Raw genomic sequence first — 26,938 nt, 5'->3', positions numbered from 1 at the left:
CTCCCTGTGCATTGTACACCTTGGTTGGTAGTTAGTTCCACGTTAACGCTCCCCCCCGCCCTGCGGTTCGTGTCACGCCGTGCCTCTGCCGGCACTGCCCCCCTCCCTTCCCGGCCCCGCCCCCCGCGCAGGCGCGCCGCTGTCCCGGAGCTGCGGGCCGGGCCGCACTGCTGGGGTGTCTCGGCGCGGGGTCGGAGCGAGGCGGAGGTGGGCAGGGGGCTGAGCCGGGCGGGAGGCGGCGGTGATCCCGGCGGTGCTCAGCCTATCGCCTCCGCCGGCTCCTCCCTGCAACGAGGGGAGCGGGGCAGCGCCGCGCCTTGCCCGCCTCCCGGGCTGGGATGGGGTGGGCGGGCTGTGGCGGCCGTTGGTCGGGGACGCGGCCTGCTCCGTCCCGCTGACGCCTTGCTTGTTTGTGCTCAGCCCTTCCAGGCGCGGCGCTGAGATCCGGCGGCGGCATGTTGGGCAGGAGGCACAAGAAAAGCCCGCAGGCCAAGGGCCAGGGAGCCGCGGTGGCGAAGCAGGTGAGGAAGGCGAAGGGCCGGGGGTACCTCGCTTGTGTCCTGCGGGAGGCTCGGAACTACTTCCAGTTGCCTGTCGGTTGTTTTCCTGCTTCCTCCTTTAGTGTGTTCTTAAAGTAACGTGACAGGCGGTATGTATGGAGCAAGGCCTTGCAGGGAAGCCACCGTGCTGTCACACTGTAATCTTCGTATCAGACCTTATGACTCACGCTTGGGGTGGTTTCCTAATCACCGGTATTGAGATTTAATCGTAAATTCAGTCGCTATATTGAATTTCTTCTTACACCCATAAAATTAGAGAAATAAGACTGGAATATTAAGGAACAAATTTAGGGGCAGAGAGGAGAAAATAATAAAGCAACCGTTTATTTCCTTCTGTGATGTTATTCTTCCTCTAACAGATGGACTGATAAGCTCCTGTCACTCTTCAGTAGCTATTGCTTAATCATTGAGAGCTTAGGTGTGCCTACAGGTTGGTTCTGCTAGTACTTGTTATGTTTGGATGTAGTTTCAGAAGTCTCGATGAGAGAGACATGATTCTGGTAGTGGTTAGCAGGCTTGGGAAGTCCAGAAAAGCATCAATATAGAAGTCTGACCAAGGCAGAATTCTGGATATGGGAATGGAAGGGATGGAAGAGAGAGAGTGCTCTTTAGAGTTCTGGAATAAGTTAGATCCAAAGTGAAAACTGATTAAGGTTTGGAGGAATAGTTGATGCAAAAATAAGGAAATAGAAGAGATTGAAATGGGATATTAGGTAAGTTATTCCATTTTGGTGGAGCCAGTATCCTCATACCAGAGGTAAAGTGATTCTGTTAGAGATCAATGAAGTCACTGTTCCTCCAATACAAACGTGTGTATTTCTCAGTTAGAGGGATAGCATATAATTAGATTTTTTTGAGGAAGAGAAAACAGAAGTGGTTACAGCTGACAGCTTGGATTGTTTCTTGAATGCACTAAAGGCTTGTTTGCTTGCAGATGAATTTAACTATTTTTGAGCTGTGTGATGGTATTAAGGAAATGCTTAGAGAAGTTGGAGAAGCCAAGTAAAGCAGTTGTGTCATTTTAGAATAGCATCTTTCAGATTAAGACCTCAGAGATTTCTCTGATATTATTTTGACGTGTTATACAAAATCTAGAGACAGTCTTCTGTCACGTCCTGAGTGCTGTTAATAGTCCTAACAATCTATTTTGAACACTTAATTGTGTTTCCCGGTGTAATATAGACCTTGCTGGGTTTGTACTGGTCACGTTTCTGTGTGTGTTTCCTTTTTTTGGTTGTTTAGGTGCTGAGTTAATGAGAAATAGGAGATAGTTCTGTATATGTAAATGCAGCTTATTCCAGAGGACAAGGGTGAAGTCTCTGCTGTGTGCAGGTCGGACCTGTATTGTGTGAATGGTGATTAAATATTTCTTTAGCTTAGTTGTTACAGGAGTTACCCTGAACTTCCTTGATATCTGCTTGACGGGGCTCAGTATAACAGGCATCATTTGATCTGGTTACAACAAGCTATTCGATTTTGTTTTTAGAAATCATTGATAATGTAGAGTTTCTAGAGGGAGTGTTTGTTGCCTATTAAGATTTGTGTACTGCATTTCAGTCATGGATGCCCCATGTGTGGGTTGGTTTTTTTGGGTAATAGAAGTGATGTTATAGTTGGCTTAAAAAAAAAACCCACAAAAGAACAAAATGTTTAAATAATCTATGCAGTGTGATGTTTTTGAGTGTCATTTCTTTCTCACAGCAGTGCTTCTTTTCTTCCCCTTGGCTCCAGCTGGGGCTGTTTGTAGATTTCAATCCTGAAGAGATGCTGCTGGGTGCAGAGGAAGGTGGGGATGATGGGGACCTAGAAGCAGAGCTTGCTGCTATCACAGGAGTGAAGGTGAAAGAAGGGAAAGCCAAACCAAAAGGAAAAGGTAAGTCACAGGATTTTACCTACTGACAATCTGAATAATTTCTTAAAGTTATTTGTTTACAATACATTGATCTAACTGAAAAGTTTTGCACCATTTATAGAAGCTGTATTCACTTTAAAGGGTTACAGTTGCTAATGTAAAAAAGCATGAGAGATTTATATCATCCACATATGATGGCTAGCTGATTTAATAATGACTAAAATAAGACACGCTTGTTAATTTAGTGTGTGGAGTCATAACACGTGGTGGTAGGTGCTTGATGACTTTAAAATAGAAATATGTTACTTGTGCAGGCTTGGTTGATTGGTTGTTCTTTTGATGTTGTTTAGAGTGAATTTAATGAATAAGCATGATATTTTTCGTTACTTGGATACCGTAATGAAAACAAGATATTCTTTTAGGAGAGAGATTCTGGAAGCGTTGGAGTTACTGGGAGGATTTGGTAACTTGTTTTATTCAGAAGGTGTAGTGTTTCTTGGAAAATATAGTTAATATTGTTAACATTTTACAAATATGCTGCTAATGGTGTTTACTTACAAGTGTGCAATGCTTTATAGGTTTTCTGTGAGCTACTATCAAGATTGTTGCAGAGTGGGGCAGTTCATTAGTGGACAAGCTCTACTGCCAGATTAGTATGTTTGTTGGAGGTGCAGGGTGAGCTGGATCAGGAAACACAGCTATAAAAACAAGCTTCTCTTGCTGTGTTAGGTTTTCAGCTGAAACAGTTCCTTGGTGTGGTCACCAGCCTGCATGAACACTGCTGTACTTAGAAGGGAGAGGGTAGCTGAGCACATTGTGCAGTAACTGACTCCTGGATTTATATTCTAGAGTTGTGATAAGTAGGGAGGAAGTGATCTGTCTGTACCTTGAGGTTGCAGGCAGCAAAAGCTGTACTGTCGCAACATCTCAAGTACAGAAATCTATCTGTTGTGGTTGCTATCTGCAACCGTAAATGTCAGTTGGTCAGCTACTGAGGTGCTTGAAATTGTAGCCTCAACTTGCCATACCAGGTTAGAGTTGAACTAGCTATCCAGGGAAGCACAGTTGATACTTTCTTTGTAGAGGAGCTTCAGGTAAGGAATACTCTGACTCTTGAAGTGCAGCCACTTGCCTGCAGTCCTGGTTGCAGAGTTTTGCTATGTGAGTAGAAATGGGAAAAAGTGGGAAAAACCAATGGTTTGTTGATACTTTGGGATAGCTGTGAAGCGTTCCTGTTCCATGGAGAATCAGAATTCAATCTTTCAATCAAAGGTTATACCAGGAATAAATTACGTCTTGTTAGAGTAAACTGTTAGGGCAAAGGATGCAGAACAGAAAGATCTGACAAGGCTGCCAGGACAAAACTTTGTTAATATGCACAATCATGTCATAAATACCTTTTATAAGTATTTATCATGAGCTTAAAACTAGTTCAGATGTTTATTCCTACTGGGAACAAAGACTGCTTCAGTAATTTCCTTTCATGGATAGAAGCATGTAATTGGATTTATTCATGGATGGTTTATATTAATTTGTTCTTGTGACACCATTGTATTTTATCTTACCCGAGGACTGCGGTTTTGACAAAACATCCAAGAAGAGCCAGTATGATTTTTTGATTTCTCTGTGAAAAATTGAAGTATTACACAATGACAAAGTACTTATTGCTAGTTATTTCTGTAAATAATATCATAGAGATATTTATCTTAAATCAACCTAGGAACTTAAATAGTGACTTCTAGTAATTTTTCCCCGAGCCACTTGTTTTATCTACCTGTTGGTCTTCCTCAGTCTTAAATGTCCTTAACTGTGCAAAGCTGGCACGGCATCTTTCTCTTCTGCAGCAATGTTTTCTGAGCACTGTTGTGTTCCACCCTATGTACTTGTTTATCATGGTCCTCATAATTTTGCAGTTCACACTCCTTGTTTTACTAAAGCTCCAGGTTACTGGATGCTGTCATTGTGCTGTTGTCTACATTGGCTGTCACTTTCAGAAACACTTGTATAGCTTTTTTTTTTCCCCCTAGATTCTCATTTCCTCAGTGTTTGTCCTTTATCCATGAGTATACCCTCATTTACCTGTGTCTGTTACCAAAGATACAGAGGAAGCAGAGTCACTGCTGTCTTTCAGCTGTAGATATGCCTTCAGAATTTGTACCTAATGACTGCGTAACTGCTGTATAGGGCTTATATCTCTTCGTGGTTTCTTTTGCAGTTCCTCTGCCCATGGATCATATTGAAAAGATGGCTGCAGAGTGTATGAAGGACCTGAATGAAGATGAGGAGGAAGCAGAGGATGAGGACTTGGAGAAAGATACAGATCTGTTGGTACGTGTAATTTTATGTGCACTATATTCCATACAAGAATACAGGGTTTTGTGGGATCTGACGCACTGCACAACACAGTGACAGAGTTTCCCAGCTAACATTCTGTCACTTCTGCTCTTCTGTTTGAAGAGTTAATCACATGGCATCCCTCCCTCCCTCAGGAGAAGGAAGAGGAAAAAAACCCAATTGAAAATGGAGAAAGTAATTTATTAAAAGGAATGTGAGATAATACAGAGAGAAAGTCGATCCGAGTCTTTATTGGCAGCCCTCACCAACTGGCCTGTTAGAAAAGATGATAGATTAACTCTTCAAACTACAACACATTCAAATGTGTGATAGTCTGAGAGGAGTTGGAGAGCAGTGAGAATCCCATTCTGTGTCAGATGGTGAAATAAGGGATCAAATGTTCTCCTTAGAGTGACCTAAAATAGTCTCCTTCTATGACTATTTTGCTATTGCTTTAAGTGGTGCTTGGTTTGAGAGGAAGATCCTGAATGGCTCCTTTTTGACTAGCTCTTAGGGAAGGAGTGCTAGGCAGCATTTTTAACATCCATTGTTAAAGGATGCTTTTCTGAAGTTTCATAGGTTTTAATAATGCTTTGAAAGTACTTCTCTACCTTCTGATCTCTAACCACAGTCTTGTGTGGCTTTCCATTGTGGATAGAAGTGGAATCAATGGAAGCAATTTCTTTAAAATAAATACAAAAATGTCTGAAATATGAGATGTTAAGATTCCCTGTTTAAGGTCCATCCAAAGGGAATTGAGAGCTGATGTGTTTTTGTATTTTGAGGCTGTAGAAAATTTTGAAGAACTGTTGACTTTTGGTTTAGGCAGAATTGCAAGAAGTTCTGGGGATGGAAGATGAGACAGGAAGCTGTGAGGATGAAACAGTAACAATGGAGCAGTCCGTAGCTGAAGCAGAAAATGAGGAACCTGAACTGCAACCACAGGTAGGAGAGAGCTTTATGTTTCTGACAGTTCTCCTGAATCACTTTCATGATAAACGTTCGTACAAGGGTAACAAACGAGAGACCTTTTTGTCCTCAAGGGAAGGAAACACCACACTGTTGCAGGCTTCTCTGGGGGAACCAGTGCTGTATTTATAGAGTTGAATGATTATTGTTTGTTTTGTTCTGAGGATGCCTTTTGGTGTAAGCACGGAATCAAGGAGGTAAACAAAATCCAGCATGCGTTACACCTCATTTTGCATATGAGCATGTAAACAGCTGTTCACTTGTAAGGTTTGTGAACTTCCTCCTCTGGCCATTAAGCTGTTTGCTGAGATTGTGAAACCTGTTATAACTCAGCATCTTTGACATCTTAGTGGATTTTTCTTTCTCAGTAGCATTAGCCTCCTCAGTTCAGCTTGTCGATCCTCATGCAGTTAAAAACATTATTCAGTTACTACCCTGTTTCCGTTGTGTGCTACAGATTCCAATGCCCTCGTGCATTGTGCCAATTAATGAGTCTGTCAGAGTTGCTGTAGAGATAATAGCAATAATTACATCAGTATCCATCTGAAATACTTCTGTAGCCGTGGAGTGTTTGTAAGTAGCTACTCATAACATTGCTTAGGCTGTTTTTGTCACTGACCTAATCTCAAACTGTGAGAGGATGAGTTCTTACAGTAAAACCAAGTAGAAGAGCCCTTGAGGGAAGTAAACTAGCGTGTTTAGAAAAGGAGAAAAGACTTGAGCCAGAATATTTATTCACACCCTTTGCTGTGTGGTGGTTGAAAGGCTTTACTGTTCTCCCTCACCTACTCTCTGACCACATGGCTCCCATTACCCTGTTGACTGAATTTTCTGAATGTCTCCACCCATTCTTCTCTATTGCGCCTTTGAGAGAAGGCCCAGAGGTGGATCCAGGAGCTGTTAGTGTAGTACAAGTACTGCTCTGTTTTAGAGAGACTGCTCCATCCTTGTTTTTGTTGCTAATGTGAGTGTATTTGAAGAAGAACGCTTGCTTTTCAGTAGTTTGATAAAGTAAGTTTTCTTGATTTGTCTTATTATTTCTTCTGAGACCACCTCACTTCCTGCTGTTACCAGTGAGCTGCAACAGACAATAGAGAAGAGAATTGTTAACTATAAGACAGCAATTTCTAACGCAAAGGACTTGGGTGAGAGTGCCAAGCTACGCCGGTACGAAAGAGGCCTTAAGGTAAGGTAGATTCATAAGTTATGCGAACAAGGTGAGAAAATCAGTTCTCAGAAGTGTCGTTCAGTCTTTTCAGATGTGTGAAATTGCTAAAATGGGAGAGAAATTCTAATACACTATCTTGAGTTAATTTAAAAACATTAACTAGTGTTGTTGCATAGTCAGTATACAGGTGAAGTGTACTTTTGTATGTCTGTGCATCAGCTCTTTTTCTGGTGAATGTAGCTCGTGGCAGTTGGAGGCAAGGACAGTGGTAAATGCTGGTGTTGAACCTGCCCATCTAGATCTGAATTTTACCTATAATGACTGTTAATTGTTACCTGAACTCACAGTGTAGGAGCTTTCCTAATGCATACGCCTGCCAGTTTATCACTGATACCCTCCCTCAGGTATTTCCACCCCATTTGGTTCTGTGAGACAAATGCAGGCTTCCTTTCCTTGGGTGTACTTGAAAATGAATCAGATGGGATTTTTCGTTAGGAGCATTACAGATTGCAGCAAGGAGCAGTTTCTTTAGCTCTGCCTGTTTTCAGCCAGGTGGCGTGCTTGCAGTTAGTTTGGTAGTGCTTGCTGATTGCTGCTGTGCAGTGTCTTCATTTTCCTGTTCTCTGATCTCCCGCATTGTCTCAGACAGCAGCAAACTCTTGTCTTGTTAAGCAAAGCTTTATCTTTCAGTAAGGGAAGAGTGTAATGTCTGTTTGGCTCCCAAGTGTGCATAAGAAGTGACTGAGGCCAAACCCAGAAAAGGAGATGCACAAGAAGGGATATTTCTGTGTCTTCTGCCACTTTGCTCTGAATGTACGTGTAACCACCTGACCTTTAGAGGAACAAGAGAGATTGCAAAACCAGCTTGCTTATCAAATAAAGAAACCTAGTGCTCTGTTTGGCTCTTCTTTTGCTTTGTTTTTCAAGGCAGGGAGTTTCCACGTGCTGAAGTGGTGTAGCTAAGGTTAGTTGACTGGATCTTACTGCACCACTCCCAGTTCCTTAATTAGCTAGATGGCACTCCAGCAAATGGTGTGCAGTTGTCTCATGTGCTTGTTTCCTGGAACTGTGAACTTTAATCCCAGAGAGTCTAAATCCATGTTTCAAGCAACACGTGGGGAGGAGAGAGCTGTGTGTGGGTTGCTGGACTGGTCTGAACCCTGATCTCACATGCTGTTAGTCTGAAGTATATATCCCACTGTTACTTAGTAGGTTAAACAGTGCCGCAGTTAACTGAGAGTAGCAGTAATCTGACACTGATGAGATGATAATGTGTTTCTGTGCTTCAGCTTCAGTTTCTGTAGAAGATGAATGACGTAAAAACTTCTGGTTTGGCTTTAAGATCATGATGCTTTTTTGTCTGAACTTTTAAGTTTTAAAAAAATTAAAAAGTTTTTTTAATCCCATTCCCCACCACAAGTAGGAGCTGCCTGACTAGCAGTTAACACATGTTAATGATGGTGAGAGCTTCTTGCTGTAAGTCACCAGCTGTCCCACTTCATTTACTAGTGTTTAATGGTTTTTCTCATGTCCAGAAAATAAGTATGTGGACTCCTCCTTTCCCTAAATCCCATTGTGCAGTGACACTTCAGCAATGGATATTTTATTTTGTTTTATGGACAAAATATGTTTACAGTTAGTACAAGTAGCTTCAATCACCTTGGTGATTGTCTGTTGCAAAGCTGACAGTAGCACATCAACCGTCTGATACTTGTAGGTGCTGAGCTACTTTCAATTACCTAGCTTGTGTAGCAAGGCTTTTGCACTGTGTTAATCTGATATTGGGGCACCTTTCACTAGTGCTGATGTTGCCCTTGCAGAAGAAGAGGAAGTGCTAAAGAACATCCATCTCTTGCAATGGGGTGTAATAGATCTCATTGCGGATAGCGGAATAAATTCATGTTTTAATGATTTTATGCTAGCACTATATTTGATGAAAATACCTACTGACTTCGGTGTTCCGTTTCTCCCAGACACTGGAAACCATGCTGGCTGCAGTAAAGAGAGGCAAAAAAATCAATGAGGAAGAAATGCCACCTCCTGTTGCAACAGGAAAAAGCTCTTCTCACATATCTCAAGCCACAAGAGCAGAGCAGGAAAATTCAGGAGATTCAGTCAGTGTCCCAGCAGAGAGCAGAGCTGAGTCTTGTGCAGGTGATGAGCAGAAGACCTCACCTAAAGCAGAGCAGCACCTGGAATTGGAATCTCTACAGAGTCATGCTGCTTCTAGTCCTACCCTGGAAACAGGTACGATAATCTGAGAGGATAAGCTGTTGCAGCACGGTACTAATGCTACATCTTTCTTCATTTTTTCAGTCGTGTTGCAAAGCACTGCCTATGTCTGCACTTCCCTGTTGAATATTTCAGATAAAGTTGGCAGTGGGATAGTGCATCTCTGACATCGAGATCACATGTAATTACAGAGCTGTGGTCTGCAGTGTATAAATATGTTCAACCTTTACTGTATCTCCGCTTCTCCAGTATTGTAACATGTGGAATTAGATGCTTTAAAGATTTTCGGAGATCCTGATTAAAAGGCTTTTTCTTCTTTTATTTATTTATTTTTTTAAATCTGGGAAAAGTGGGATTGTCAAGGCTGGTAGGACTGGAAACTGAGAGGAAAAGCTGGGTGTATGATTCAAAAGTGGTAGATGTGCAGGTAGATTAATGTAACGAGAGGTACGTGTATTCCTTGCTCTGTGTAAGTCTCAGTATTGTTTTATTTTCACAGGTCTCCATAGGAGCAGCACACGAGATATACTAGTTAAGAGGCAGAAGGAGTATAAATTAGCAGCTCTGAAAGCCAAGCAGCAAGGGGACTTGGAGAAGGCAAAAGAATACATGAAGATAGGCAAGGTATGCACACAAAGAAACCTGAATACGAAACGTGCCTTGTGCTGTACCCATGTACCGTGCTTCTGCATTCATTGAATGTCATTTGTTCATTGTGGCAGCTAGCGAGTCATGGCCACACTAGAATACACCTTCTGTTCTTTTTCTGTGCATTAGAAATTTAATGTGGTCTTGGAAGCTCTGGACAGTGGGCAGCCAGTAGACCTCCAGAACATGCCTCCATCTCCTCAGAGTAAGTTGTACCTTACAGAAACTTTTGGAAGTCTGCCTGTGCTGCAATGTGAAGTGATTCTGATTTTGATTGTGAAGCTTTAAGAATTAAAGATCACTTAGGTCTGAGACCTAGTGCATATTCAAATTCTAATCAAAACCATCCAAGAAAAATGAGGTATTGTTATTTATATTAATCCCTGTGAATTAAAAAAGTTGGTATATGTGTTGATGTCTTAATTTTCCTTCTTTTGTAACTTAGATAGCAGGAGACAATATTTAAGTGACAGAGAAGGGGGATAAGGGCATATTCTCAAAGTTCACTGTAATACTTAATGTTGTTCTGTGTTTCAGCTGAAGTTCATAAGGTTTCACATTAAAAGATAAGCAGATATGCTCACAGGGATACAAATGATGGTTAATTTTAGTGCATTACAGTCTGAATCTTGGGAAGATAAAATATTAAAGATGCTTGAATCGTTGTAAGAGTCTTCTTATTAAAATGGATCTAGTATCATAACTGGCATTTGATCTCTGCAAGTCAGTGTTTTAGACAATTTTCTGCAAGTAGTAGATTATTATATTAAAAGAAAATAACAGATTATTCTATTGCAGTAAATCCTGACTCTTACAACTCCTTAAGTTTTTAACTGATCACCAAGTGGTGTTAGAGAGGCTCCTCACCCATGACATATTCCACTGTCAAACATGGATGTAGTGGATATTTTTCTAGTTTTCTAAAAATAACCACTATTATTTGAAACTTGGATTTCTGAATAGTTAGTATTACTTCCTTCCCTTTTCAGCACATCTTTTGTTACGAGGATATTCTAGTCAAGTTAGTGATTTTTTTCATGCTTCCCATCTGTCAAGGTGGCAAGTTATGTTCTGTCAGAGAATTCTTAGAATACCTGAAATGCTTTTGCTTTTTTTTCCTTCTTAGCAAGCAGCACTAAGCTAAATTAAATCAGGATTTCATGTTTCTCCACTGTAAAGCACTTACCCTGAATATTGGGAAATTTAGACTTACCTACGCACCCGAATATTCTTTTGAAGCCAGAAAGCTTTCTGATAGGTGGTCTGATCAGCCCATGGTTTTCTTGCTCATGGGCGTTTACTTGCTGCTTATAGAATGTGTTGTAAATCTTCCTCCTTTCCTTACATTGCAGAACTTCTAAGCTTAGGAGATGTACAAAGTACATCCAAGCAAAAGGTACCAGCTTCGGTGGGAAGTTCTCAGGATCTTGCAGCACTCGAATCCCAAACCCAAGAAGCTTCAGGTAGGACTTCTGCATTTTTGCAGGAAGCCATAAAGGTAGCAGGGCTGGAAGGCATTTTGAGGTCTGTGTTTTCCAGTGAAGTACAGCAGGATTGAGTATAATTAGCTATGTTCCTGAATTTTGTTTGCTGTTGATCCCATCTGTATTTTTGTTATAGACCAATAATGAGAGTAAAAAATCCATAAACTTTCTGTAGAAGAGTTGTATAAAAGAGTTTTCAGCAATAGCTTTGTCTCTGCAGTAGGTAAGGAAGGGTAGGAAGAAGGCAACCTATACGTTTTGAAGTCTGAATGACGTAGCCTTTCATTGTCTTTCTTATTTCAAGCTTCCCTGCAGCAGCCAAAAACAGTGCTGGAAGCACTGCAGCAAAGGCTTGAGAAGTACAAGTCAGCAGCAGCACAAGCTAAAGCAAGTGGGGACGATCGGAAAGGAAGAATGCATGAAAGGATAGCTAAGGTAAGATGCAAATGTAGTGGGCTGTTTGCATCTAGCAAAGCTGTTAATTTCTTGTTGAAGAATTTTTTGGGGGATGAAATAATATGTGTATTATCCTTTCGTTTGGAAAGAATTTCAGTGCAAAAGCTCTAAAACCTTCAGCGTAAGGAAAAACAAAATACAGGTCTTCAGCTTTACTGAAATAAAACCAATTCAGAGGCATGGCATGTACTGTAAATAAGAAGTAGGAGGAAGGTAAAGCTCCTCAGTCTTTCACGACTGAAGAATTTTAGAAATGTGATGTTCTGAGCTGCAGAAATTGTAGACTGAGTTCCTGTTCCAAGACTGCTGCTTAGTAATGTGTCAATGAGGTAACTTAGAGATTTAAAATTTTAGGAAAGCTTGAGTTTCAGAGCAGTATTTTCACTTCCCTCTGACATTTTTTACTATTCCATAAGGAAGTGCAAGTAGTCATTGAAGCAACATTGTCTTCAGAATTAGAGGGTGGTGATATGCATATACAACTTAATACCAACATACCATGTATTCTGCAACAGTTGTGGTAGTTAAATATAAATGATTGGTAACTTACAGTTAACATAAAACTCCATTTTATTTCTTACTAACTGCCTTTCAGCAATACCAGGATGCCATAAGAGCCCATAAAGCAGGGAGGAAAGTTAACTTTTCTGAGCTACCTGTTCCACCTGGTAAGTGTGACTGTATGTCCTAATTGCAACTTCTGTATGTGCTCTGTGCTCTGCAGGAGCTGAGCAGGTGTTGCCTACTTATCCCGTAAAGAGTCTCCTCCTTTTTTCCATTCATTTGACTGACCTTTCTTTTTGGTAGCACTGAAGAATACATTTTAAAATTGCTTATCAAAATGTTCCCAAATGTTTTTTGACAGTGCCAGAACTTGGAAGCAACCCTGTTTGGGGGAGTTAAGCAACGTAATGTGATGAATATAACTCTGTGCCAGTCGTGGAGGAAAGGGTGAACTTGGGCTGTGTGCTCTCTCTCTGGAGTAGGAGAAGGAGGTTTTTTGAAACTGGGAAAAATTTACGTGATGTTTCCCATTCTGTTTTTTCCCAATAACAACCTCAGATCTCTGTGTTTAATTGAATATCTCTTTGCAACGCTTGACAAGTCAGATGAGTGCTGCCATTCTCAAGGCTGCTAAAAGTTGTATGCAGAGATGAAACAAATCATGCCTGTGTCACACTGAGAGTGCCAGAGACAGAAACTGAAACTCCTGGAGACATTCTCTCTCTTATCTTCTTCAGAACTCATAGTGCTTTGTCTACAAAGGATTGGGCAAGGTCATCTGTGAATACTTCATCTCTGGCTTGCGTGATACTGTTACTCTTCTTGGGAGCATCGTTCCTTTTGCCTTGTGTGTAATGCATTCCTGTGATAAGATGCACTAAGTATTGAAGAATGGTGCTTAGAATTTCTAAGTTTGGTGGCAAAAAGTCCTCAAAAGGACACGAATCTGGTGGTTTTTTTGTCTCTGTCAAATGTGGCAATGGCAAACTCTTCAGCAGGAGTAAAGTACATAGTACTAAGGAAGGCAGTGCCAAGTCTGTCAGGTCATGTAGTGCTTTGAATCTGCCCCTGAAAAGCGGCAGCTCAGCAACTCATGCTCTAGAACACAATCTAATTAATAGTGAACATCAGTTGTGGCAAGAGTGAGGTACTCCAGGTTTAGCCTTCTGAAAATATGCGTAACTCCTCAATTTCCTTACACAGCTTTATGTTTTCCAGGAGTTAGAAGCTATGTAATTTACACTGAATACAGCAGTCAGGGAGTCACTGAAACCAGCAGTGAGATTATACAGGGCTGACAGTGCGTTTCATTGCATCTGGGTGATGATAAGTAGCAGCCTTGACCTTCACGGGGACAAAAATGCTGCTTACTAAGGAACCTCATGTCACATAGGGGCGTTGGCATAAGGTCTTGTGTTCTGCCTGCCTGTATGCATCAAATCAGCTCTGTACCCACAGCAGCCATCTCTAAGCTCAAAGCAGTTTAGTCATTATTTCTTAGCACTTCTAATGAGATTGGCAACAAGAATGCTTGCTGCGTATTAATGAGACATATCTCGGGAGCATCTCTGTTGTTTGAAGCTGACACTGAACTGGTGGCATGGAGATGAAAATTTATCTGTCATCCAGCCTTCCTTCCACCCTTAAATGATAATAAAATGATCAAAAGGATTGTTCTCCTTGTGCTTCACATTTAACTACTGTATTTTTGCTTTACTTTGCAACCTCTCCATTGCAATAGAACTTTCAGCATATCCTTTGGCAGCTAATGTCATAGTGCATTTTCTGGACTTCAGCCATGTCTTTTTTATTGGTGTATGGGATAGCACTACTTTTCTGATGCACTACATGCCAAATAAAGTGAGTCTGTAGTGAAAGAGGAAAAAAAAAAGCCAGCAACTGTTTGTACAATCTGCTGCTCTTCTGTTTGTAAAAGAGAGAGGCTGAATTATTTACTGTTCCTGAGCATCTCCTACCAATGTTTTGAAGTTGTAAGGTTTCTTTGGCTGGCTGCCAGTTGCTGAACTTAGAAAACCATGCTCTGCTTCTGCATCGTTTTAGCATCATCCCTTTAGGCTTGGATATTGGTGAGACGTCTGTTCTTGAGCCCATCTAGCAAAGATTTGTGGCCTTGGCCTCAGTCTAGATATACTGACTTCTGAATTATAATTAATACTTGTTTAGAAATAATTTCACAGAAAAAAGAAAAGAAACATGCAAGACAAAACATACACCATGGGCAACTCACTGCTTCTTTCCTCCTTAGGATTTCCTCCTCTTCCTGGTGTTGTGGCACCGAATGGTGACAGAACTATAGCTGCTGTTCTGGAAAATGCCAGCAAGCTGGCAAGCATGGAGGAGAACGATGAAGAGGATGAGGTTAGTGTTCCTTTTTTATGTTTAGTAGTTTAAATTTTGTCTCTTCTGGTATACTGACATGACTTTTACTTTCAAAACAAACACCTTAGGTCCTGGTCATACATGCCATGCATTCATTGTTCGGAAGTGCTTAAATCTATGCTGTACTCCTGCATTCGAGTAGTTTCTATGTGCTTCCCCAGGATGTTCAGCTCTCACTATGTCTTGTCACGGAGTGCTTGCATTTAGTCTTTGGTGTCATTTCTTTCCCTAGCTAAATTTGGTTGCTGATTATGCTTGTGCTTTCAGCCAGAATATCTTTTAATGGAGAGAATTCCTGGATGATGTTTTTGATGCATGCAGTTGCTCTTTTTGAAATGACTGTGTTGTTGAACCTTCCTTTTGTCCCTTTGATAGCAGAGATTTGGAGCTTGCAGTGGGTCAGCTACCTCCTGGCATGGCCCTCCTTATAAACCGCAGAAGTTAGAATTCATGGTCTGGAATGTTATATTCACCTCAAGAGTGGTATTAGGGGGCTGATATAGTGATAACCGAGTTTATCAGTGCTTGAGATACCATCCTCTGGGTTAGATTCTGTGCACTTAATATGAAATTATTTCTGTTATGGTAGAATGAACTTCTGACACAGGCCCCTGTTGCCAAGAAGCCTGCTCAGCTGCCTGGAAAGCCGACTCAGGTTGTTAAGCCAATTACAGTGCCATCTGCTGTAGCTGAGGAGGAAAGCTCTCCCGAGTGTGTGAAACAAGTTACATCACCCTCCAGCCCGGACAAGTCAATGGATCATCTTCCTCCAGCTGGTAAGGTGGTGGAATCAGCATTCCCAGTGATCCGTGTGCAAGTCATTTGCACTAATACCTTGATGAAGACTTCTTTTCCTTATGGTCTTATCCACAGGCTTTATCTAGACCTGTAAATGCATGATATAGATTTACTCTGTCAGGAGCCTCTGTATATTTGCCTGCTGGAGGGCAGATCCAGACCATCCATACAGCCTTTATTTCACAGAGGCAGCATGTGTAATTACAAGGTTGATTGGCTTTTTAATTAATTTTGATGTAACAAGTATATTGATTCATAATATTTAACTCTGCTTGCAGTTAAACTCAACTCTCAATAGAGTAGATGGCTCACCAGTGTGAATTATTCATTGATGTGACGCAGCTTCCTGTAGGAAACAGTGGTTTCTGACTCGTGTTTCACCCAAGGATATCAAACCAGTACCTGGGCAGTAATTCATCCATCTCTAGTCCTCCTATCCCTAAGGTCACCAAACAGTTGTCTGTAGAAGATTAATTGTACAGATAGTATGGGACAACCACCACCTCACTGAGTGATTTGGGCATGCAGCAGCAGTGCCCAAGTTCTTACTGATACCGTTGTCATGCCATGACTGTAATCCCATCCTGCCCTGGGTAGTTGCTCAGGACAAAGCAAACAGCTTACTGAGCTGATGTGAGTTCTTTAGCAGAATGCAAAGATATTCAGTGTGCCTGATAAATCATCACTTTAGAAGTTCCATGGCTTGTTTTGTAAAGAACACTACAACGTAGAAGTTGTACGCTTTAGCTTTGAAAATGCATAAATCCTCAGGAAATTAAGTTTCTGCAATTTCAGCTAGCATATTAATCTCTTACATGAATTGCTCTAGGCTTTTACTGTGAAGAAAGTGCTAATACATCATCCCTGGTGTTACCTGGTCAATAATCTCTCTGGGCATTTTGAATATCTTAAAATGACACTAACAGGTGCAATAAGAACTGACACAGATTCATACAGACTCCATGTTCACAACAAAATACCAGTACTTTGCTATCATAGAGCTGTATTTCGCTAGTTAAACTACGTTCCGTGACTCAGATGTAACCTGCTTCCCTCTCCCAAAATTACGAAGTACAGCTTAGTTGATAATGAACTTTTTTTTTCTGTCAGAGTATGTGAGGCATAAAGAGATACAGGAATACAGTGGAACACTTAAGTCCTACACCAGGAAAGGAGCCAAGATCAGTATGAATTATGGCTCTATTAAGTCCGTCTTACACAGGTTTTCTTTGAAAATACCTGTGTTCTGCATGTCAGCCTGACAGAGAACTCTGTGTCCTGGTTCTGTTGTCTCAATGAAAACTAGGCTAGCTACCTTGTCTAATCACTTTGGTTTCAGCTGATGGGACAAGTCGTTCACAGCAGCAGGGTAGCAGCCTCTCTTGTGAGGATGTTACATTCGTCTGACACGGCATGAGAATCACTTGTACATTTATTTGCAGAGACAGGCACCTCTTGCAAGTGTTGTTTAGCTTGTAAGTAGAGTGAAGTGGTGAATACAGTTTGAGTATCTTTGCAAATGGCTGTAATCAGCTCACAGTGCACCCTTTTCTAAGTGAGGTAGACAAAGGGGCAAAATGCACTGACCTGTTACATTGTAAAGCAATCTTTTCTAACCTGTGTGATTGTCCTTATTGATTTGGGAAGGAAAGAGAAAACCCAAGAGTTGAGAAAGCACTAAGATGGCAAGGAATTACAAATAAGCAGAGGTGGATGTGTCTGAGTGTGCCTGCATACACTGTCTTATCTGTTTTCTCTGACAGAGAGTGGGAGAAGGGAAATGAGTACAGAAGAGTGCTTTCAAGGTTCATGTGCTCGTAATATTTGCTGTCTTTGAGAAGTTTAAATGTCTAACTGAAAGTTTGAATTTGGCTTTTGCTGTTTACCTGTCAGCTGTTGTAATTTCTGTTGTGGCACTTCAAAGTATCTTTGTGAAGTGCAGCAAGTTGCTTTTGTTATGGAGGATGATGCCATGATATGAGGAGGTGTTTCTCATCCTGATACACGAAATTGAAACTAGCCAAGAAATAACGAAGTGCAGTAAGGAAATGTCCTCAGTCGATGTCTGTCCTTCTGCTGATTTTTCTCTTGACTGTAAACTGAACATGATAAACCCATCTCAGGGCCATGTCGACATCAGATGAACGAAGGTTTTTATACAACTGTTTTTCAGCCAGGGAACAGCTGGAATTTCTGGAGAACAGAAAGAAGCAATACGTGAAGGCAGCCATCAAAGCAAAGAAGGAAAATAACCTTGAACAGGCTAAGATGTATCTCAGAACATCTAAGACCTTTGACCTAAAGATTGAGGAAGTAAAATGTGGCAAGCTTGTTGATATTTCCAAGGTTAGTAGGACTGCTAGTATTGTGCTTTGTATCGTGTTCTCAGATATTTAATTGCATACTTAAAATGCTGAATTGTTTAGTAATATTTCTCGACACAAAACTAATTAAAACCACACAAATAGGAGATGTGGGTACTGAGCCCTGAAATTGTTCCAGATTCTGAGTAAATCCAGTCTCTGTAAACAATTTGCTCTTGATGTATGTTAGCACACTTAAACCACACAGATTGAACATGTTCCCTGGGTCTGTGGTGTGAGTACACCTCCTGGCTGTGTCCTTACTCCATTTTGGGCTGAGGATTGGGTGACTGTGATCCAGTGATGTCCTGGCTGGTGCTGGTGTGTGGGTAGGTGGGGAAACCACCCTGTGCTGCAGTATTTCTCTTGACCTGCATAATCAGGGAACTAGACCTGTAAGGCATTTTGCAGGGTCTTACAACTTGTCCTGCTGTGTGGCTGGGTTGGACTTTACCTAAACAGCCTGTCTCTCTTCACTGACCTTTCCATAGAGTCTGACTGCTAATTGTCTACTTCATTGTTTCTTACAAGGGCTCTGAATGTGGTGTTCTTAATTTGCAGCTGCCATCACCCCCTACAGATGAAGAGGGTGGTTTTATCTTTATACACCATGAAGATGTCAGACTATCCCAGAAAGCAGATGAGGTGTACATGCAGCTCATGAAACTGCTGAAGGACCAACATGAGGTAACTGTTTTAACCTTACAAAAAATGTTTTTATTTCATCTTTTTTTAACACTCCAGGATTTTATTAATATTCTTGTAAGATATGTTGTGTTCTGCATGTCCTAGAGTGAAATATTTTCAGAGCTTGATTCTCCACTGTATGAAGTTAGAGGGTGTGCTTGGAAGCTTGGAACTATCAAATTATCACTGTTAAACATGAGCACTCAAGTTTGGAAATAGCACTCAACTGGGTAAGACTAGCCTTTGAGTGAACCTCTAGAAATAAAGTCATCTAAAAATTAGTAGGGCAGAGCAGCTTGAACAGATGAGTGCTCAGTGTGGGCTTAGAGGACTGGGGGATGGATCTTTTCAGGTGACTTGGGAAAAATCTGACTTCTAGACTTAAATTAGGCTTTTATGAGCCTCAGATCTTGCTGCCGAACATGAATTTCTGTGGAAGTATCATTAAAGTGCATCTGTATTTGTTTGTTGCTGTTGACAGAAATGTGTGCAGTATTCCAAGCAGTTTATGCATCTGGGAAACGTAGCTGAAACGACTCGGTAAGACCTGCCATTATCAATCATCCTATAACATGGTCATTTCAGGCTTGAGTCTGCCTGACCTCCTTAAAAGTGGTTGGGTTGGTAAGATTGTCTCATTATGTGAAAGAGACAGTAATGGTGAGGCCTGAAAGAGCCTAACTATGTTACAGGGGTAGTAATGGTGAGGCCTGCTTCACCAAGTTGCTCTCAGCTGTCTGATCTGAGGGTTACTCTGTGGCCTGTGTCTGGCAGAATGCTTTGATGTTCCACAGAGTGTGTGACTGTGTTTTTTTCCGCAGGTTTGAGAAGCTGGCACAAGGGTGTAGAAAGGACTTGGACATCCTACGGCTTGCACGAGCACAAGGAATGGATCCCCCAAGCCATCACTTCGAGGAGAGAACTTTTAAGATGATAAGGTGTGTAAAAACAAAGGGACAGACTGAAAATGAGTTTCTGGTTTCTAGTTCTTAGGGTACTGTGGGCTTCAGCAAACTCAAACGGCACATAGGGCTTCAGTGTTCATGAAAGGACACTTATAATCACTTTAAATACAAAGGAGGTGTTCTTCTGTGTTCTTTTGTTTTCAGACTATCTCTGCTGTCTCCACGTTCATCTCTCATGTTTGGCTACATCAGTGATTCTTCCTTCTTCTGTCTGTCTCAATCCTGGTGTCTCTGGGCTTTGTTCTTGGCATTTTTCACTATGCCTCAGAGATGGTTTTATTTTGGTTCATGTTTTTTCCTTACTCTTCTGTTATTTCTGAAGATCATCTTTGCAGGAACATGCTGTTGAAAAACATCTGACATGTCAATGGCATCCTGGTCTGGCAGTGGATCAGTGGTGTTAGGATACTGAGGTGAATACACTTTCTGTCTTTATTTTTTCACAGGATATTTTCTGAGCTCAACAGCACAGAAATGCACCTTCTTATTGTCAGGGGAATAAACCTACCAGCTCCACCAGGTATGAACATAGAAGGATGTGTGATCTTTGAGTAAGTAGGGGAAGACAGTGAGGAATGGTATTTTCTACCCTAAAGACCACTTGGATCAGAGGGTCAGAACTTTGTAACCAGCACTCTAAAAAATAAGCAGGTTTCAGACTCAGACACATGAACACCCAACAGCATAAGAACACAGAGAATCTGGGTTCAGTCTGAGCAGAGGAAATAACTTCAATTTGTCCTGGGTTCACTTACAGCTGATCATGGATTGAATTTCATGTTTGTCTTGTATTTTGTTACTTGTTAGGAGTGCCCTCTGTAGCTCTGCACCATCTCTACTGACCCTTCAACAGACAGTTGTTGTCTCTGCCAACATCACTGCTTTTAGTGTCTAATTTTTGGGGCTTGTAAACAATCTGTGATACATTGTCTCAGAACTAGCAAAAGCATTAAGAAAGTAGATGTCCACTTTGGATGTCAGCTTCCTATGGGTATCAGATTAATGGGTAGGTTCGTCAGTTATTATTAAGAAACAGGTCATGAGTCTTTCTGAAAATCAGTTAAGGTGCTTTTGGAAATGCTCCTTAACGTTACGGATGCAGTGAAAATACTTGTATCAGCTGTTGGGATTGGCTGACTCTTCTCTCCTTCAGGTGTGGCACCAAAAGATTTGGATGCCTTTGTGAAGTTTGAATTTCATTACCCGAGCACGGTGAGTGTTTGTGCCTCGAGTCTTCTGTATCTCAGTCTGTGACCTCTATCATTGCATTTGCTTGTAAGGACATCAGAGAGCGAGAGCAGCAAGGGGCTGGAGCCTACATTTTTACCTCCTAGTATGTTTCGCAGTAATTCTGCTAAGGTAAATTCAATTACTTGTAGGAAATTGGGGTGGGCAGATAATGTTTGAGTTACACGAGGCTTTAATGGAAGAGCTCTCCCCACTGCGGTGGCTGAAGAACAGAATTGCTGCGTACAAGTCATATTCTGGGGAGTGAATACGAATCAGCAAAGTTGCTTTTAATCTGTTTTTCTTTGTTATTAAAAAAGAAAAGGCAGATCTGTAACGCTTAGCCAATGAGCAAATATACCACCTTTCTCCTTCATAGCTGAAATCGGTTCTGCAAAGTAGCTGCAATAATTAGGTCACATTGTCCTTGTTCAGTCTCCGGAGATTTGGTTTGTACTCTGCTTTAGGTTAAAAGTTAATTCATTTTGGTGACAGATTGATTGTCAGGCAAAATAATAGTAGGGCAATTCCCTGAGTGACTTGTGATGGATTCCTTGTGCAGCTTATTATTCCAGCTAATGCCAAAGGAACAGAATTAAAGCGCCATGGAACGAGCAGAGTTTATCATGTGGTTTAACAGCTTCTGTCTGTAACTTCATGATGCCGGGACTGAATTGAGTGTGACCATGTAGCTTATCCGTGGCGCTTGTTTTGTACAGTACAGTGTTTTGGCTTATTCTTTATCTAGCATTATATTTGCAACCACAGTGATATCCAAATGTTTTAGTATTGAATGTACTGTGACTGACTTCATCACCCAGATAATGCCTGCCCAAACCTCATTTTTCTTGTATGGTATTAAAAAGGTGGTAATAGAAATGCTTACTATTCTGTATTTGAACAGTACCTGATATTTTTACCCATTGTGTCTTTCTTTTAATAGGAGCAACCTCAAAAGAGTAAAACGCCTGTAATTAGCAATAGCAACTGTCCAGGTTAGTACTCCTGTGTTTGTTAGGGAAGGGCATAATAGAAGGTGAAGTCCAGATGAGGCATTTCTTCACCTTCACCCCAATATCGATGGTAGCAGTTGTGCCATGCAGTAGTGAGCTGATCAGGTGACCTGTCATGTTGCAGCTGTTGCTGTCAGCCCTGCTGGGAGGTGGGACAGATTAATGTGTTTTCTTTATTATGATAAATTATTAATTTCAGAATGTCCAGGGATCAGATGTTTTCCAGTGCCCTGTGACATTGCCAATTCTAGCATGATTTTTGCTAATCTTCTGGCATTTCTAAACCTTACCAAGTGTCATTGTAGAAATAGGGGTTTTTTAATTTATATGTAAGATGGTATCTTCAAACTGAAATAGTGCTTTGTACCTTTGGGAAAATATCCCTTTGCACCTGGCAAACACCTGTATTGGACTTGATTATGTGTAATCGTCCTGTGCTCTGAGTTTGGTTGATTGCTGTATTATTCTTTTGAATTGTTTTAGTAAGCAGCCGTCTAGGATCAAAACGACTTCATGTTAAATGTCCAGATTGTTAACTGTTAATTTAACTGTATGTTTTCTTGTGACTGGAAGTCTTAAAGCCCCATAGTGACAGTTCTGCTCTGTGTCTTTCAATAACTGGGTCTGCACTTACTGAGAAGGTGTTCATACAGATGTGAGGTGTCTTTTTAAATGGGGCAGAGATTAACAGAGGTGTGAGTACATGTGCATTGTGGGGTGCTGAACTTCATTGGGCTCTGACAGCTTTCTTTCATTTTTTGTGTCTGTAGAATACAACCAGTTGTTCAAGTTGAACATCAACCGAAATCACAGAGGTTTCCGACGAGCAATTCGGTCCAAAGGAATTAAATTTGAAGTATATCATAAAGGGTAAGTTCAGCGTGCTGCCTCTCCTTGCTTCTGTTGTAAGGGTTGTAAAGAATGCTGAAACTTAGGAAGCACAAGAGCTGCCTAGTTCTTGTGTCTGAGAACTCCTTTCAACGTATGTCTGAGCTCTGTATCTTCCCAAGGGGAAAAAAAGCAGAAGTTAGAAGTTGGTTTCTAAGTGGAAGATCCATTGAGGATTAGTACGTTAAGATGATGACAGAGAACTTAGTGATTCAGCATTAAATTGTTTGATTCTTGTCAAATTTGTTTTTAGTCATCTGGATTAGGAGGTTTAAATGTTACATGGGATAATATTGTAGAGCAATGGAATACGAGTGACAGCAAAACATTAACAGTAGTAAAGCAGATGACAGTCAATGGCAAAACTAGTGTTACAATGTTGTACTTCTGAGGATCGTAAAATATTTACTGAGCACTGCTGGCAAACTGTTGTGAGAGCCCAGCTACCCTTATCATGGAGACCAACAGGATGAGATGGATGTTAGCAATTGGTAACACTCGTGGAAGTCATCCTTTGTCTGAGCTTATCCTTGTTTTATTCAAAGTCCAAATGGCCTCTACTCACTCATCTCAGTGTTAATTATGACCCGTGACTCGGGTGAGATGTCAGATAACCTGGTTCTGTCTCAGTGGCTCCTCGCGCTGTTCTTTGTTTCTATTTTGGAGGCATGCAGAAGGGATCCAGTGTTTCTTTAAAATGCTTTTGATGTTGTAGATTGTGTAATTTATGAGGTAAACTTCCATTGTTCCAGATCTTCCATTTAAAATCTCCTCTGCAGCAATAGCTGACTTCTTTCCTCTTTCTCTATCAATCCTGTCTGCTGTTTTTGAGGATTTGAGTGCTGGAGATCCCACCTGTATGACATAGACCTGTCAGATATTAAAGTGTAAACGTATTTAGTCCCTGTTTTTTGCATAGCATTGCACATGTGGGGCATATCCTTTGCTGTTCACATCTGGAACCACACGTTCTTAGATTCTGAGCTCAGGCTTAAGGGAAACACTCTCCAGTGACTCATGAAATTGTGTGTAAGCTCCGGGTTGTCCTTTGAAGCCTTTCTGAAGGTCAGCAAATAAGTCTGGGTGAATTTTCTCTTTTCTGACACTCCTCTTCACAGTGAAGTTCCTTCTTTGTGTTTTCTGCCTCCCTCAGTTCTTGATTTGCTGGTTTACCTGCAGCAGGTGGAGACAGGAGAGGATTAAGTGATCCAGGTTCTTCTCTAAAGATCGTCAGCTCGTTGCCTTTCTGGATAATACTTCCAGAAATGCTCATGGATGTAACAGATTCAGTAACTTTTTTCTCTTAGTGAGCAAAGGAAACTTGTATCAGGTCATAAATTCAACTTTATTTTAGAAAATGCTTTGAAGTGAAAACCCAGCAATGCATTTTTCCAAAGGAAAAGTCTTAACTTAAAACTATCGTAAAATCTTCTGAAGATAAAAGGAGATTTCCCCAAAGGTTTCTGAAGCCGTTGCCTACAGGCAGCTTGTTCTTTCCTGAAAGCTCCCTGGATCTGATCAAGGGGGAGCCAGTCTTTACTTCCTGGATTAGAATATGGAGAAATGCTTAAAAAAAAAGCAGTTGGGAGGATCGCTGCTTCTCTACTAAAGTTTATGAACAAAGTGTCCAACAGACTGCAGTACAGTTATGTAATCCTTCATGTAATAAGGTGCATTTGGAGTAAAGGAAGTGCTGCAGCATGCGAGGTTACCAGTTCTTGCTTACCTGAATGACTGTGGGCCTGCTGGTAGTCACATCAATGGGGAATGGAAGGCTTTGTATCAAGGACATTCACACTGACACACCCTGCAGTGCGTTCTGGGTCTGCTGCTGTCAGAATTCTTCCATAGGAATTTTGTAGAAGTGCTCGGAGCTGTAATGGTGATTGACTTTTCTCTCTTGGTCTCTGAGGGGTTGTCCATTCTTTGTGCTGCAAGTGGAGAGACGTGGGCGAACCAGAAAGTAGTTGTGATGTGACTTCCCTTGGTCATCCTCAGGTGTTTTTTGAATGTAATTGCTCCTTCATCTCACAGGTGTGTAAATGAAAAGCACTTTACTGCAGGTCTCATGTCTGGGATCAGCCTGGAGCTGCAGAAAGGCGCTGCTGGTCGTGTTGAAGTTCCAGGTGCTACCTTGGGGTTCATCTGCCTTCATTGCACTTCTCTCCAACTTAGTTATAAGAGAATAATTGGAAACGAGCACTTCAGTGTCCTGTGGCCTGATTTGTTATGGGTTTGTTTTTACCCTGGTTTCATGGTTCCAGCAGCACACCCTAAGAACCTCCTGGATGCGTTGAATGGTACCAGCAGGGATGACCTCTTGCTTCTCTTTCTCCTTGAAGTTTTGAGAAACCTTCCCCTTTCCATTAAGACACCTTTCTTTGTTACAGATCCTTTTTCAGAAGTGACAAACACGTGGGAACAGCACACCTGAAACTGGAGAAGCTGGAGTCACAATGTGAAGTCAGAGAGATCATCGAGGTATGTTTTCTGAGCTGTGCTTTACTAAGAATATTTGGACATGCACGGAAAGTCAGTGTTTGCATCACATGAACGATTCACATGCAGAGAACAGATCTGTATTGCAGGAGTTTGCTGAACAAGTGACTGTTCTTTGTCCTGAAGCTTGTCTTGGTTGTGACAGTTCTGGTGCTGGGAACTTGTGGAGCACCCAGTTCTGCACATTTTCTCTATCGAGACAGTTTTCTTGGCTAGAGCCAGAAATTCAGAAGTTCCCACATTAGTAGACAGCAGATCAAAGGCAAAGGAAAGGCTGCCAGGGTGGATAGAGAACTGTTGTACAATCCAGGATGAGTTCAACAAGTGGAGCCTGAAGAACTCCCTCAGGCTGCATCACAGACTGCATCAGGATGCTGCTGCTCGTCCTGTCCTTGGAGCTGCCTACTGGTACTTGAGGGCACAATGTCTGCTGCCAGCAGGCAGAGCTGAACAGCCCACGGTAAAGCTGCTGAAGTGGCTCGTGTGGAAGATTTGCTCTGCTGAGCCATGGGTTGTTGCAGCTGGGGAAGCACGTGGCTGTGACACCTCCCAGCGCTGCAGTCATCTGCAGTGGTTGCCTGAGGCACTGTAGCATGACACTGTGTGTCTGTGTGCTAACTGCCCTTCTTTCTTTCAGATATTTGATGGCAGAAAACCCACTGGAGGGAAACTGGAAGTAAAAGTGAGACTCAGGGAGCCCCTCAGCGGTCAGGATCTTCAAACGATTACAGAAAACTGGCTGGTCCTTGAACACTAGTTCTATATGAGGTATGAATGCAGCAGCTGGAGATGGTCTGGCCATCAGATAAATTGAGAGCTACATTCTGCATGGAATAATGTCTTATGACGGCATTGACCTAATTACACAGCTTTGATTCCATTCACCTTTGTATATGTGAGGATGAGTAATTTCAGAAATGAGGTTATAGAACCTTTATCTGATGTTTGTATTTCAAATATGCTGTTGTAGTGTTACAGTGTGTAGAGTCCTTTTGGACCATGACTGTGCTATGCAAGCACGCAACACAGCTCATGGACAGCAGGTGACGTATAAATAGAACCTTTCTAATGAGATCCCTCATCTTTCTCATGGCTTCCTGAAGTCTCTGGGATCCCTGTTCCTTAGCACGTAGTTTAGCTCTGATTTCATAAATGGCAGCTACGTACTCAGCCACAGCACTGCTTCCAAATTGTCTATGATTTTACAAGGTCCTGTTTCAAAGCAGCAGACTGAATTGGAAGCCCCAGACGAGCTGTTCAGCAGGTGGTTTCTTCCTCCCAGTGAAGGAGCTGCTCCCGAGGTTCAGGCTGAGGGACGTATTGGTGGCGGTCCTTGAGGCAATGCCTGGGCCTGGTGCACCAACTGGGCACAGAAGTGTTTTCTGGCACTTAAGAGCTCAGTGATTTTGCTCCATTGACTTTTCTACTTGACCACCCAGCAACTTCACGTTGGCGTTTTAAGTAGATGACCTTGAATTGTGAACACCTGTTAGTGCTGCATCAAGTAATTTCGTTTTCCCTTCTTTCCCCAGCTCCACAGAAAGGCTGAGATGTGGGATGAACGTGTATGAAGAGATGCTGCTAGCTGCAAGCACCAAAGACGTTACACGAATGCACTACTGAACCTAATGTCTCTTTTGGTAACAGCCATAGTGCTTATTAATGATTCTAAGGCAAATGTAAGGCTCTGAAAATTTGCTGCTGCAGGGTGTTGTTATTTTGTCTACACAAAATAGACAGAGTTGCCTTAATGTGGGACTACTAACGTAGCACCGGGATGAATGTTGTATTAACTATGCAGAGCGGTGTGCGGGAGGTTTAACCCTTCAAAACAAAATCCTCTGAGGCAGCACAGAAACTTTTCAGTCAAGGTACAGGTGAGGCCTTTCTT

The 26,938-nt window shown here is 41.7% G+C and overlaps 1 protein-coding gene across 1 annotated transcript; it reads left to right on the top strand.

The window, feature by feature from the left end:
- The first annotated feature begins 104 nt into the window (after positions 1 to 104).
- Positions 105 to 26,751, top strand: CC2D1B (coiled-coil and C2 domain containing 1B). Its single transcript, XM_015870566.2, has 25 exons — positions 105 to 207; positions 421 to 521; positions 2,292 to 2,433; positions 4,628 to 4,740; positions 5,572 to 5,691; positions 6,764 to 6,901; positions 8,857 to 9,130; positions 9,615 to 9,739; positions 9,893 to 9,968; positions 11,116 to 11,226; positions 11,552 to 11,682; positions 12,299 to 12,371; positions 14,474 to 14,586; positions 15,197 to 15,383; positions 17,579 to 17,751; positions 18,330 to 18,455; positions 18,937 to 18,995; positions 19,277 to 19,393; positions 19,867 to 19,940; positions 20,574 to 20,632; positions 21,591 to 21,642; positions 22,431 to 22,530; positions 24,939 to 25,029; positions 25,685 to 25,815; positions 26,580 to 26,751. The coding sequence occupies exons 2-24, from the start codon at positions 456 to 458 to the stop codon at positions 25,802 to 25,804; spliced, it is 2,640 nt and encodes an 879-aa protein (XP_015726052.1). The 5' UTR covers positions 105 to 207; positions 421 to 455; the 3' UTR covers positions 25,805 to 25,815; positions 26,580 to 26,751.
- Positions 26,752 to 26,938: the final 187 nt, after the last annotated feature.

The sequence above is a fragment of the Coturnix japonica genome, chromosome 8, assembly GCF_001577835.2.
Source record: "Coturnix japonica isolate 7356 chromosome 8, Coturnix japonica 2.1, whole genome shotgun sequence".
Lineage (NCBI taxonomy): Eukaryota > Metazoa > Chordata > Aves > Galliformes > Phasianidae > Coturnix > Coturnix japonica.
Note: the sequence above shows the minus strand (reverse complement) of the source record. Positions and strands in the feature narration are given on the sequence as shown.